Source organism: Onychostoma macrolepis, chromosome 06 (assembly GCF_012432095.1).
Source record: "Onychostoma macrolepis isolate SWU-2019 chromosome 06, ASM1243209v1, whole genome shotgun sequence".
In the NCBI taxonomy this organism is placed as follows: Eukaryota; Metazoa; Chordata; class Actinopteri; order Cypriniformes; family Cyprinidae; genus Onychostoma; species Onychostoma macrolepis.
The window spans coordinates 29934035-29950195 of NC_081160.1; the positions used below are offsets into that span (position 1 = coordinate 29934035).

The following is a 16161-nucleotide window of genomic DNA, read 5'->3' on the forward strand; positions in this document are numbered from 1 at the left end:
CAAATATTGGAAGCAAAAAAAATATTAGCCCATAATAGGCTATACAGTTGTTGCTACAACTGTAGCCTATATATTTATTTTGAAAACTGATAATGGCCATCATATTAACTATATCAGCCATAAAACTAATTATCAACCAACGATGTGCATTTGCACCTCCGATTTAAAACATACAGTTTCACAACTGGCTTTTTCCAGTGCTGTGCAGTAATGTGCATCATGTAACACATTCCATATTCACTAACGTCAGCAGATATCACCGCCTTCTCTTCCTATAACCGAGTAAGCAAATATAAAATAGGCCAGTTCGGCCTTATTGACACGATACTTTTTTTCAAATGTTTTTCAGCAGCTCAGAAGAGAGGAAGCTCAGGCTAATGGATCTTAAAAGGTTTGATCAAATAAAGCTGAATCTTCATGCGCTTGGTAAATGGTGAATTAAAGAAATGTGTGATACATGACACCTTCAGGAGTGTTACTCTGGGTATAAAAGCAGCAGAATTTGTCTGCTGCTGCTAACACTCATTGTCATTGTAACACCGTTTCTGCTTAAACCTGCATTAATGACCTGAGCGTCAAACTGTGTGCTGTCCTTGAGATCCCAGCGCCTCCAAATGGAAATGGAATTCAAATGGAAATGATAAAACTATTCAAGGCTTTCGCTATCTGTCTTTGTGCATGCAACTTCTACTTACACTGAAAGATATATATAGTACAATAAAAACATTTATAGTCAAGAATAAATGAGCACACCTTTCATCCAACAACTTTCATTTATCTTACAAAACAGTGACCTGATTGCTCTGCATATTATGCACACCATTTTATATATAGCCTTTTCATTATTTTTCTCCTTTTACATAGTCAAGTAATTGCAAAAGAAACATTCAAACTTGAGTTTTTAAAAAGGCATTCAACAGTAACAAACATTTAAAATTTTGGGGTCGGTAAGATTAAAAAAATAAATAAAATAAAAAAACACTTATCCAGCAAGTATGAATTAAACTGATCAAAAGTGATAAAGAAATTCATGTTAATTAATTTGCTGTTCTTAACTTATTAAATCAATAAATATGGGAAATTGTTTTCACAAAAATATTAACCATTTCCAACAATAAGAAATTTCTTGAGCAATCAGCATCTTGGAATGATTTCTGAAGGATCATGTGACACTGAAGACTGAAGTAATGATGCTGAAAATTCGGCTTTACGTCACAGGAATAAATTACATTTTAAAATATATTCAATTTATAAATAGTTATTTTAAATGTGCAATAATATTTCCCAATATTACTGTTTTTACTGTATTTTTCATCAAATAAATGCAGCCTTGGTGAGCATGAGACTTTCAAAAAAATTTTAATGGTAGCATACGAACAAAGCAAAAACTAATTATACTTAATCTAATGAAATGGAAAGGTGTTGTTACTGTATGGACACTGAGGGCTCAGAGAACTGCTAAATGATTTAACACGTGGGCTGCATCCTCAAACTATAATCTCATTTACTAAACCGTATCAAAATAAAATCAAGAAAGCATGCCAAAGACTGAAAATAGCATTAAATAGTCCAATTAAATATTGAAAATATACTGAAATATGCTAAAGTATGTCAAATGGTGCGTTTTTGCAAGATGTTTAGCAGAATGAGGGTTACCATCTAGCAGAGCAGAGCTGCACAAAGAGAGAAAGAGAAGTGCTATATTTTGGTATCGTGAGGAGATGGATGGTGTCTATTAATCATGAACAGGATGAGGGCATCTGAAGTAAAGGAAGCAGCTCTGCATCACAGGGTTTGTAAGGAGGTGCACTCGTGCGGAAATGTGACTCCATCACGGAAATGAAACTCATAACAGCAGCTAGAGCCGCTTTCTGTTAACCGCTGTTTTAGCTCTGCATCTCACACATGATGTCATTTGTGCAAAAGAGCTGTGGCTGCAAATAAATGTGACAGATGAAGCATGGCTTTATTACCGAATATAAATAGTGCGCGCGCACTTGTATCTCGGCAGCTGCAAGGAGCTAATTTACTGTCAATGTGTGTGATTTATCAGAGTTAAAGCAGCAATTTCAGAGGAGGAGTACAGAGCCTGACTGTGTCTTCCTGGAATCACAGTCTTGTTTGAATGTAAAATTAAAAGGAAGCATGTATATGATGCTTAAAAAGTGTGTGGTGAATAATCGTGATGTTTTCAGCGTCTCTCATCTTACCATTTCATTTGACACACACAAACTCAAAGATCTTCACAACAACCCACTAAAATAGAAGTCTGGTTTAACTTAGTGACAGAAATATATTATTGTACAGTAGAATGTATTTCTCAAAGAAATAATATAATAATAACAATAACGGCAAAAAATAATATTACTTCTTAAATTTATGTTTTTACGTTTTTGTTTGATTGCCACTATTTTTTATCATAAATTTTTAATAAAAATTTAATTGTATTTGTATTAAATAAATTTGATTGCAAACGTTCTATGAATTCAACCGATTAGGCATGCTTATATTTTGTAAAATCTAGTTAAGATTACTAAAATGGAATAAAATATTCAAGTAAGTTTCTACTTACTTCATCTGTTTCACAATGGTGCTCTTCCCTGATTCACCCGCACCTGAAGAGAGACGAAAGGAATGTCAGAGAGAAAACAGAGCAAGCAGTCAAATAAAGTTAAAATACTGGATCCATCTCTATCTTTTATATATATATATATATAATCTATATCTAATCTATATCTATTCTATATCTATTCTATATCTATCTATATCTATATCTATATATATCTATATCTATTCTCTATCTATTCTCTATCTATCTATCTATATATATCTATATATAATCTATATCTATTCTCTATCTATTCTCTATCTATCTATATATATCTATATATAATCTATATCTATTCTCTATCTATCTATATCTCTATCTATCTATATCTATATATATCTATATCTATATCTCTATATCTATATCTATATCTATATCTATATCTATATCTATATATCTATATCTCTATCTCTATCTCTATCTCTATCTCTATCTCTATCTCTATCTCTATCTCTATCTCTATCTCTATCTATCTATCTATATGTACACATACATACATACATACATACATACATATACATACACTATATTGCCAAAAGTATTGGGTCATCCCCTTCTAATGAACAGGTTTGACTACTTCAGTAATTTCCATGAGTACAAATCTTAATGTTTAAGCATATAATGATAGTCTAGGGAATTGTGTGCTTCTAATTTTAAAGCAACAGTTTGAACAGGACCCTTTTCTATTCTAACATGACAATGCTTCCGTGTATATGGCAAGGTTCAAAAAGAAATGATTGATTTAGTCAGTGTGGAAGAAACTGACTGGTCTGCAGAAAGCCGAGTCCTAATCCAAGCTGAACCCCTCTGGTGTGACTTTAAACCGCTGGCCACAAAAGTGAGTACACCCCTAAGTGAAAATGTCCAAATTGGGCCCAAAGTGTCAATATTTTGTGTGGCCACCAATATTTTCTATCACTGGCTTAACCCTCTTGGGCATGGAGTTCACCAGAGCTTCACAGGTTGCCACTAGAGTCCTCTTCCACTCCTCCATGACGACATCACAGAGCTGGTGGATGTTAGAGATTGACCCACAGATGCTCAATAGGGTTTAGGTCTGGAGACATGCTTGGCCAGTCCATCACCTTTACCCTCAGCTTCTTTAGCAAGTGTTTGGGGTAGTTATGTTGGAATACTGCCCTGCGGCCCAGTCTCTGAAGGGAGGGGATCATGCTCTGCTTCAGTATGTCACAGTACATGTTGGCATTCATGGTTCCCTCAGTGAACTGTAGCTCCCCAGTGCCGGCAGCACTCATGCAGCCCCAGACCATGACACTCCCACCACCATCCTGACTGTAGGCAAGACACACTTGTCTTTGTACTCCTCACCTGGTTGCCGCCACACACGCTTGACATCATCTGAACCAAATAAGTTTATCTTGGACTCATCAGACCACAGGACATGGTTCCAGTAATCCATGTCCTTAGTCTGCTTGTCTTCAGCGAACTGTTTGCGGGCTTTCTTGTGCATCATCTTTAGAAGAGGCTTCCTTCTGGGACGACAGCCATGCAGACCAATTTGATGCAGTGTGTGGCGTATGGTCTGAGCACTGACAGGCTGACCCCCTTCAACCTCTGCAGCAATGCTGGCAGCACTCATACGTCTATTTCCCAAACACAACCTCTGGATATGATGCGGAGCACGTGCACTCAACTTCTTTGGTCGACCATGGCGAGGCCTGTTCTGAGTGGAACCTGTCCTGTTAAACTGCTGTATGGTCTTGGCAAAGACAAGAATGGGTATTGTTTTGGTTTTAGGACAACTTTGATGAAAGGTTTTGATCCACTTCAAATGTTGACTAGTGTATATCTATATATCTATATTTATTTTTTTTAATGGTCAAAATATCAGCGTCCATAAAATAGTCCATATCACTGTGCAGCTCCTATAGCCTATTGCCAATTTCACTGCATAGCAACATTGTTTTAATCAGAGGTTACAGAATCTTCTCAGCCACATGTACTTTTTGCTTCAGTACAGAATACTTTCATGAACCCTTATACGCCTCATAGTACATTCACAACATACAGTCTTGAGTACAGATGAGAGTTCTCAAATATTCTATGCACGATACATCTCATATGTGAAGTATGGAGGCTGTGCGTGTGCTTATATTGAAAGCCTCTGCACTTCCTCCACCCCTGAAGATGACTTTAGACTAATACTGCTCACTGAAGCTGTGCCAAAACATCTGCTGTCAAAACTCAGCTTCATGTTGACGTAGCCCGGCCGTGGCTCTCCGCTTGTTGTTATTTCCGCTGCACAGAAGCCTGATGTTCTGAGAGACGGCTCACAAGTTCACCCATGTATACGGAAAGGGTCTGGGAACACTTCGGATTATTCCTGCATAACGTAATGAGCTCTGTCTGTCAAAGTGGTAAAAGCACAGCTCTGAAAGTGCTGAGAGAACAAAAACCTCTTCCGGTCCAGCTCTGAGTGGAAGATGTGGAGCTGTCATTCAATTACTGTGAGTGGACAGATAGAATCCCGAGTTACGCTCAGGGAGACGAACAACTATATCAAAAGGCTTTCAGCCAAGTGTAAAGTAGAACGAGACGTTTTTCATAAGATCGAGATCTCATAAAAACACCAGCTGCAGAATAATTGTATCTACTCATGATTGCTACAAGATGATGTTTCGGCCTTTGGTTTATATCAAAATACCATGGTATTAATATCTATACCAGGGTGCAGATTTTTTTTGTGTGTGTGGAAAAAGCCAGATAGCAAAAAAATCATCTCCATTTCATTTTCTTTTAACATGTTTTAATGTAGTAAGAGATGGAAATGGAGACGCAGCATCTGCGCAGGAGTGCCGTCAGCAGCCCCTACAGCAGCGTCTCCTTGGCCATCTGCTGAATCATTAAAACAGCTACCTCGCCACGAGACGCACTCACTGCACAGTACCACAAACCAATTACCAACTCGCACTTTCATCTTTTTTACAAGCATCTGAAGAGATCTGGCTTATTGTTTGACAACCAAATACGACTTTATTGGAAGTGTGTAAAGTACAGTAAAATATTTGACAACTGATAACCAAATACGACTTTATTGGAAGTGTGTCAATTCTTAAATAAAATAAAAATTAAAAATAAAAATACCACTTGAATGGAAGCATGTACTTGTTAATAAGTGGAAAAAAAAAAAAAAAAAAATACAATAAAATGCAAAAAACGACATAAATGACAATAGAAAAGAAAAGAAAAGAAAGTAAAATTAAGTAAGAAAAATTAATTAAATAAAAATAAAAGTTTGACAACTGACAACCAAATACTATTTTCTTGGAAGAGTGTAATGTCTTTAAGGTAAAAACAAGAAAATGACAACTTGCTGTCAAATACCATCTTATTATTCTTGAGGAAGTGATTAATTGCAATCAACATTATAACATTTAAAAAGGAAGGGGAAAAAAAAATATATATATATAATATAATATAAATATATATTTACACACACACACACACACACACACACACACACAACAAATAAAAAAAGTGTTTAAGTGTTTTTGCACAAGTGTGAGCTTGTATAAATGGTTGACTTTCCTGTCCTTATCAGGATTAATAATTTACTTTTGTTACCTTTGACCTCCTACAGTATTATGACTGTACTACATTGTCTGTTGTACTCTGTACAAAGAAAAAAAATAAATAAAAATTAAAAAATACAAAATGGCAGAGACCCGAGAGACGAGACTTCCAAGAGACACACTTACACAGCGTCCCCTGAGCACTACTACTGTGTCCAGAGCTCAAGGGACACACCATTACACCAGCTCCACCGTACAACCACAATACTTACTAATGGAGAAATGAGAAAAAGAGCCAATAATTGATCCTTATGAGACTTGAAGAATAACAACTGAACTGTTTATTCACAAACCCCAGCACGCCACAGAGGGTAAAACAGTGTAATTGGAGACAAAGGGAGGGTTTTAATACACACCGGACCCATAAACGCAACTAGTACTTTTGGAGCTTGTTCATTTAACAGATGCAAAGCAGATAAAGTTGAGGATAAGATCAGGTGGTGACTTAAAATAACATCTAATTAAACAAGTACTGCAGAAATATCATAAACAGGTCATTTACAACAGCTGCTTTATAATTAGTAGTGTTTGCAAGCATCAGTATTAATATTGCTCAGACTTGGGGTTGGGATTATTATGCACAATTCACTGTACATCAGGCACATTAAATGATATTAAACAAAAACAAAAACATGATAATGCTTTATAAAAATGAAAAAATTAGAGAAGCAAAGAGATGTGTGATTCTAAGGCCCTCTCGTCTAACAAAGGCCTCTGTGTGTTTTCGGCTGGCAGAGAGGATAGGCCGCCTCTGTTTGCTATCGTTTGGGCAAACATCAATGCATCTGAATGAGACCCTCACTGGCCTCATGGCAATTAGTAAGCGGAGGAGAACATGGTGTCCTCATTCACAGAGAGAAATGAAACTCACAGGAGTCAGTTTAAAAATCATGCATAGTATATGACAAAATCATCATCATCATCTTGCAATGCCGAGACGTGCAAAAACGGTATGCATAAAACACTGAATTATCTGGAAAGATATGTGGTCATTTTAAAGGAATGCTTCACCCAAACATAAAAGTTTGCTGAAAATGTAACAACCCTCAGGTAGAGGTCTGCACGGGTTTTAAACAGAAGCCCGTACCCGAAATCATCTGACCCGAGCGCCAGTTAAATTTAGAGCCCTAGTATTTTTGTCAGATTATGATTATATATTTTTTCATTTGTTATTTTTAATTAAAATGAAGTTATCTACATGTAGTAGATCAGGTCAACACACAGAAGAATAGAAATTCTACATCGATTTAAAAAAAAAAAAAAAAAAAAGAAACTGCGCTGGTTGGATTGGATCAGTATCGGCAGATACTCAGATTTTTCAGTATCGGATCGGTTCTGAAAAAATGGTATTGTTGCATCCCTAATTCTATTAAGTGTCATTTACTACATCATTGCTATCAAAGAACATTGAGCTTCCTTCATGAAACATGAACAAAACCAATTTGAGTAAATTGTTCATAAAACCACTCTCGTGGAAATTGCGTGACTTGCACAAACAATGGAATGATTCATGAACAAGTCTCAATGTGTTGTTGTTTTACTGTAATATGTAATCTCCTTATTAAACAGACAAACTCCTATATGACTCTCTTTCAATAACATCAGCCTGTTCACTTTTCTATGCGTGTAGCTGTTTGGCATCCATTCGCTACCTTCACCTGATTTAACAGGACTAAAGCCTCTTCTGCTCATCCAATTTATCTGAAATGAAGAATATTTTCTATTTGAAGGCGCTTAAACAAGTACTGCTCTCCCAGGCCAGCCTATTGATTCAGAAAAGAAAAAAAAAAAAAAAAGCAGAGTAAGACTGTTGTCATGCTAACGCTTGTTAGCGAGCCATTACTGGTGGTCCTGATGGGAATGCGTGGCCATAGAATTCACAAAATCTGACAGTCACAACACCCTGAAAGATTGCTTACTAGACATCTAGTCTAATTTCGTAATACTTTCAGCTGCTCATTTCAGTTGTGTGTCCATTTGCCGCATTTGACTATATTTATCTATTCTGCACATAAAAAGATTCGGTATAACAATCCTTTCATTGTCACTGACAAAAAATATGTGGTCTAATGTTGCGGTCTAACACTGTAATTCTTTTATATATCTTTATTATTACAAGTTTGACACATGTTCAGTAAGAACAATGCATCAAACCATAATAGACATTCTGGGTGCTAACACTGAGATCTCCTAACACAATGACTGATACTGATGAAAGAGAGGTCAAGTGAGCGCTGATGTGCCAGTGATTTATTTTGTAATTGAAAAATGACTTAAGGAAATTAAAGAGGCAGAGAAAGATATAAGAAAGAAATAAAGGACATCAGATAAAAAGGAACATGAATGGATAGAGGACAAAGAGGAAAGACAGTGGTAAAAAGAACTGTACATCACCCAAATTAAATTGCAAACAATGTATTTTAATAGAAATAAATAATTTTTTTTTTATATGATTATATAAATACATGTATATATAAACATATTAAACTACACTTTAAAACTAAAATAAATAATTAGTAAACTTTATAGTTACAAAACCACAGAATTGTTTGATATAGATGGTTATCCAATAGGGCTGCAATAGTATTAATTATAATTAATAAATTATAATAAATTATAAATTAAAATTTTAAAATTATATTTATATATTTATTAGTGCTGTCAATCGATTAAAAATTTAAAAATCGCGTTAATCACAGTCATTCAAATTTTAAATACTAGGATTTACCTGTAAATGTGTTGAAAAAGAAATGCATGACACACTAGTTTAAGGAAACAGAACCTTTCACACTTCCGCCAGGTATGAGACATAATCCTTATTATTCTTTTATCATTATTCTTTTTTTTATTCAGCCATTATCAGCCTTTAAACTGGCAATAAAACATTTACCAAGCCACATCGCTTCAATCCCAGTATACATTTACACAACTATTATCAAAAGTATTTCTAAATAAATACATCAAAACATTTCTTGCGACCTTACGTTAAGTATTATGACAAAATGCATTATGAAGAATTGGACCTGTTCTGCAGGTGCATTAGAGCTAACATTAGCATCATGCTACATAAGACAATTTATGAGATTAATAGTACACTTACTCAGAACTCACTTCAAACCACCATCGAGCGTTTGTAATAACTTCCTTTTGTGATCACATGTGGAATTTGGTCGTTTACTGTTGTTAAAATATGCTATTTATAGCCTTCTATATCACTGCACAAATTACCATTTCAGACGCACACATTTAAAAAAAAAAAATATATATATATATATATATATATATTTTTTTTTTTTTTTTTTTAAATCACAAAGACCATATCTATCATAATCGCATGTTTATTATCTTATATAATCTATAGTGGCTGTTGTCATGTTTATTTCTGCTGTGTAACAGCCTTAACATGTATGCTCTGCTGAAACTCACGTTGTTTGATGTTACAACCGCCTCTCAGTTCTTAAGTTTCCAGGTATACATTTCAAGTATAATACACATTAGTAAAAGGATCTATTTTAATTTTTATTTGTCTATATACACTTTGGGCGGCCGCGGTACATTATAAAAGTATCCCAAAAAACCGCAACCCATGGCTCTGTAATTTTTCCCGCAACTCTATTTTTTAAAATAGCCCACTTGTGCTGCTAACGTTACCCTGGCAACACTGGTTCGCTGTACCCTCATCACACAATGATAGATAACCTTCCGCGCTGCGATGACAGGAAGTTGGGGTCAAACCTTATCAAACGATTAATCTGCGTTAAAAAAATATTAATGCATTATGCATTAATGCATAATGTTGACACCCCTAACATATATAGTGAGAATTTGAAAATACACTTATATTTTAAACCCACTGAAAACAATCTTTGCGAATATGATTTCTAACTTAAAAAATGTACATGCAAATAAAGTCATTTAAATGAAGTTCTGCATGAGCTACTTGACTCAGAAAATGCATCTTTCTTCCAATAGCATGTGGCAAATGTGTCATGTTTATCTAATTTAGCTACATTACAACTGGTAATTCCAGCTAAAGCTTTACAGAGAAAGATCTGCTGACTGTCTAATTCACTACTGACTAACGTTTGAACTCTATAATTAACTGAGGACACTGCAGACGGGGCGGGAGTGGTAGAGTTTGAACTATCATGACTTACAGTCTGCAGAGGCAGATCACCACCATCACCAATGAAAAAAAACATGCCGCATTAAAATCAGTCTGCATGTGCATCGTGACAGTAAACAATTACACAATCCACCCATGATGAAAAACTGGAGACTTTTCTTTTTAAATGAACTATATTTAGACACCGTTGAGTATTTACTGTAGATCGGCAGAGAGCCAGACAAGATAATGCAGCACTTGACCTTATTAAAAAGGAAAAACCCTCCTTTATTATTGCCATACCTACATATTTGCAATAACTCAATTCTGGCCAGCTTTTGAACCTTGTATTACATATTCAGTACATAAATCTCATTTAATGTAAATCTATGGGATTAGAAAAGAGGAAGCTCTTAAAAAGGCGCTTAAAGTAGGTTTAGTTTTTTTTAGATTAAGTAATCAGAATGAAGCCCTTACCCCTAAATACTAAGTTTTAAAGATAATAATAATAATAATAATAATAATAATAGTGATCCAAAGACAACTAATATCATAATTATCATATATTCCAATCCACAACATAATGTAAAACCTATATGGCTGGATATGAAGGACTCGTTTGTTTTCTTTTGCTTCATAAGCATGAATCAAATATCACAACAAAATCAACCATGGACGTCTCTGTTCACTCCACCTCTCAAAGTAAATAGAGAGCAAATGTGTCATCTTTTATGGTGCAATCCATAAAACTAACCTTTTCTCTCCAGCCCCAGAGGAAACACTACCTCGTATAGGATGCATTGACTGGAGTAATTGCCTTTCATGTTGGCTTCATAAGTAACATCAGCTTTCAGGCAGACTTATAGTTATGGAACGGCTATAGCTCAGGTCAAGACTAATGGCCTCGTTTGATCTCTGCCAGCCCACGTAATTTCAGCAAGATTAATCCCTTTGCTACGTCGTAGGTTTGAACTTTGCTTGATCTGAACTGGAGTAAATCCATCAATAGAGACCTGGTTTTCAGAGGCAGATGAAAAACAAACATTCTGCTGATAATAAAAAAATGCTACAACGAATCATTTAAAATAATTCAAATGAATTGCTTATTTCTTTCACAAACATTATTATTAAAAAATTTTTGAGAGAAGTCTCTTCTGCTCACTAAGCCTGCATTTATTCGATCAAAAATAATCGATCAATTAAAAAAAATATATATATGTTTTCTGTGAATATACAGTATGTTAAAATGTAATTTATTCCTGTGATCAGAGCTGAATTTTCAGCATCATTACTCCAGTCTTCAGTGTCCTTCAGAAATCATTCTAATATGCTGATTTGCTGCTTAAGAAACATTCTTATTGTTCGTGTTGAAAACAGTTGTACTGTTTCATATCTTTGTGGAAACTGAGACATTTTTTCTTCTTCTCGGGATTCTTTGATGAATAGAAAGTTCAAGAACAGCATTTTATTTATATACAAACCTTCTGTAACATTAAAAATGTCTTTAATGCCACAATTTAATACATCCTTATTGAATAAAAGTATTAAATGCTGAAACATTTAAACAGTATTCATATGATTATTACTTTATAATTATTTAATGCCAAATAATCACAATGATTATTAAATACTAAAATTATATGTATGCATGTATCATTAAAGTTATTGTATTGTAAATGAGATATACATATGTACTTTTTTTTTTTTTTTTACATAATATTCACTCACATTTCACCAACAGGCTAAAAACAAAATCTGCGTCATCCATCAGAACACAAAGCTGATTTTTAATGCACACTAATTTAAATGCATATTTGAAGAATGGCTTCCCTCTCCTCTGTGTTTGTAGGTGAGACGGTTGTTTCTGATGGAGGAAGTTCAGATGTCCCTGTGGAGCGGGACAGTAATGATGTCTGCAGGGCTCGAGGAAAGCTGGGAATCCTAATCAGATAACTTAAATCACGCCTGAGGGAAAGCTTAATTACAACCGCTGCTCTTGTTTTCTAACTCTCAATGAGACTTTATTTTCCTTCACTCCTAATTCTGTTAGTCCAGCATTAAGCCTGTCGGGGCTCTCAGCACCTCCTCTCGCTCTCCCGGGCCCCAGCGCTCTCTTCACACACTTGTTTTTCGCTCCTTTGATCACTTTTTGTACTATAACGAAAAGTCAGTCAGAGACTCTCAGCAGACGACTTCACCTGTCTCCTGAGGCTCCGCTCTCCCTCTTCATCTTCTTTACCAACCCATTACATTCTCCTAATGCAGATTTGTTGTTTCCTGATTATTAAATTATAGCTTTTGCATGCAGCAACCAACTAGTGCACACACACACACACACATAAAAACACAGCTGCTTCAAGAAAAAAAGCTATATCCTATTAACACTCTAAGACACTTCCCTCACCTGTGAATTACATCCCCCTCAGTAACCAAATACAGTGTCATATATATCCTATGACCAATGCTCAGTCATGAACTCAATGATTGTACTGACCACAGGAGGGTCATTATTACTGCTGTGCAATACATTTTCACAACCACATCAGATATATCTTAGTAAAGTCATATAAAATACTAAAACAACTTTAAAAGATGAAAATCATATTTATTAATCATACAGATAGGCTGGATGGTATTAGTTTGTTACTGTAAGGGGCCATTCATACAGAATGCAGTTTTCCACATTGGACCGTTGCACTAGTATGTTGCGTCTTTTACAGACATGAGTTCAAATTAACTTACAAAAGTTTGTCAGTAAGATTTTCTTAAAGAAATTAATACTTTAATTCAGCAAGGATGCATTAAATTACTGAAAAGTGACAGTAAAAACTGTTACAAAATATTTATTTTAAATAAATGCTATTCTTTTGAACTTTCTATTGAAAGAATCCGGGAAACAAAAAAAAACAAAAAATGGTTTCCACAAAAATATGAAGCAGCACAACTGTTTTCAACATAAACAATAATAATAATAATAATAAATGTTTCTTGAGCAGCAAATCAGCATATTAGAATGATTTCTGAATCAGATGTGACACTGAAGATGCTAAAAATTCAGCATTGCTTCACAGGAATAAATTACATATTAAAAAATAAAGTTATTTTAAATTGTAATAACATTTCACAATATATTACTGTTTTTACTGTTGTTTTTTTTGTTTTTTTACTGTATTATCAAATAAATGTAACCTTGTCAGCACAAGAGTCTTGGTGCACCTTTTTATAGAAGCACTTCCTTAAACTCAACATATGCATATTCATGTATTAAATTCAAAAGTTTCTGCAGAACAGGAATGATCCCGAGGGCAGTTTGCAGAGTGGCCACAATTCAAATGTTTCAAGAAAACCAAAGAAACTGTAGCACCACAGAGGCCAAGTGTTTCCCTGCTTTACTCTACAATGAACAGAGTAGATGCATGTGTGTTTCCTCCAGCGCTGTGAGGCATTAATAATAACACCAGCAATATAAAGGTCAGAAGCTCCACTTCTGTTTCCTATTATAAAAACACACAGATCTTCTAGAACGCTGATGACTAAGAAGCTTTGCGTCTCCAGTTCTATTATTCATCCCAATACAATGGCAGCTTCCTCTCTGTGTGCCTGATTCAGACAGACAGCTCCCAACTGTCTCATGCTCCTGTCGCTGCCGTGGAGGAAGTGAGCAGAAATGCCAAACCAGAGCTGGCAGTAAAGGTCTGCACGGGCATTAAAATCCAGCCTGAAACCAGACCCTGCGCCCCGACCCAACCCAGCACGACCGGTGCTGTCACATTTAAAAACTGAAACATGAAAGTCATGCCATAGGGATCAGGCCTCACTTTTAGAGCCAATGTCTGAGCTGAATGTCTGAAATTGCCAACATCTTATTCGTTTTATTCGTTCATTACAAGCCTAAACACATGACATCAAAGTACCGCGAGAGCGATTCGAAAGCATGTGGAGCCGTCTGTTCTCTGTAGCTCTCGCGTTAGACAATAATTCTCCATTGTCCAAGCAAACAAAAATCACAAATTGTAATATCGAATCGCGATAGTTCTATAATCGCAACACTCAATTATCGCAATATATATTGAATCGTCACACAAGTATCGGGATAGTATTTAATCGGCAGATTAGCGTATCGTCCCAGCCCTAGTTTATCATTTATTTTGACTGTACCGTTTTATTTATTTTTTTAATCTAGAACTTTACTTAAAGTTAGACACTTAGCAGATGTGTTTAACCAAAGCAGTCTTATTTTAGTATTATTATATTTATTAGTATTATTATAGCATTATTATTTATTTTTTTGCTAAATATTATTATAAAAGTTATATTTGAATTAGCTTTTATAATTTCCATTTTGATTTAAGTATTCGTGTTTTCATCATTTTTATTTATGAAAATATTACCATCTAGGCTATTCATTTATTTTATTTATATATTTCTGGTTAATTTATTGCTTGTGGCTTAGCAACAGTTACTACGTCCTGTGGTCAATGTTTACTAGCCCTAACTTTACCCAATGATAGACAGCAAAATTATTAAATAAATGAGCCTTTTATAATCTTATAAAGAAAAAGTTAACTGTCTGAATTAGACAAATCATGCCCTGATATTATCTGCTTACAGTTTACATGGGAAAAAAATAATAAATGCTAATATTTATTTGACATTAAATTGCATTATTTATATTGCTAGTATATAGGCCTTTGAAAATCCCATCCCATTCGAGCACTAAACCCAACCAAATCAGATTCAGGACAGCACTAATCAAATATTCAAGTCAATTCGTAATACTTCTGTAACTCCATCTGCACTTTACAGCATAGGTTCTGATAATACAATGCATTTTGTTTGTCGTTCATAATACCTGCTACTGCTCGGCTCAGTAGCTAAACCCATCCACGTTCAAGCCTCAAGCACACAGATGAAACCTGACCGTCAGCGATTACATCCAGCATCAATTTTCCAACACAAAACCCCTCGTTTCTACACATCCTCTTTTCTATCTGCGTGAAAGGCCCGACAGACTATTCTTGTCGTTCAAACACTCTCTCGAGTTGTGCCACCGGGTACAGCGTGTGGAATGAATCCTGAAGTGGAACAAATGAAAGACAGGGAAAAAGTGGGTCAGAAAGCCAGAGCGGCTCAGCAGTTCTGCATGCTGCACTGCAGTGGTGCAACTCCCACTTCCACAATCCAGGCTACAACCGTGCAGATTGCCAACCAAACGGCTCGTTACACCACGTTCGAGTTTGAATCGTGCCGAGACACGTTTAGACGGGCATCTGAAGGTGTGCTGCATAAATCACACTCGATTTCCTTCATTTATGCAGCTGTCAGGCTCGATAGCTCAAGCTCGTGTTTGCTTAGACAAACAGATTGAGCCGATAAAGAGACTGCTGTTGCAAAAAAAAAAAAAAAAACTCAAATTGTAATCATAGAGCTAAACAATTGACAGATTGGAGTTAATAAACAGGATAAGCAAGGGCAAAGCTGAATCCTAATGAAAATGTTTGTTCACAGACTGCAGTAATGTGGGGCTGTACTAGCACATGTAATGAGAACTATAACTTCAACAGAACCATTGCAATTACAGTCATTCATTCACTGCCTGTATTGTGAACAATTCATCAGAATGCAATATTCCAAAGAAGAAAAATATTGGTCGTAATTCAACAAACTATTTTTCTTTCCAAGAATTGCCTAGAACAAACGAGTTATAGTTTAATGATAACCAGGTCAAATAGCGACATAAACATCAGTTTAGACTTCTTTTATAGATCATTTATGAAATCTTAACATCAACACAATTTAACACTGGTTATTGTTAATATAGCATGGGAAATAATAGCAAATAATGACATTTAATA

General features: G+C 35.3%; 1 protein-coding gene across 1 annotated transcript in view; it reads right to left on the minus strand.

Moving 5' to 3' along the window:
* The window catches only part of gnai2b (guanine nucleotide binding protein (G protein), alpha inhibiting activity polypeptide 2b), a 50036-nt gene that overhangs the window by 14852 nt on the left and 19023 nt on the right, over nt 1–16161 (minus strand). The window contains exon 2 of the mRNA XM_058777914.1: nt 2573–2615. Coding sequence (XP_058633897.1) covers nt 2573–2615 — 43 coding nt within the window. The remainder of the gene's footprint in view (nt 1–2572; nt 2616–16161) is intronic.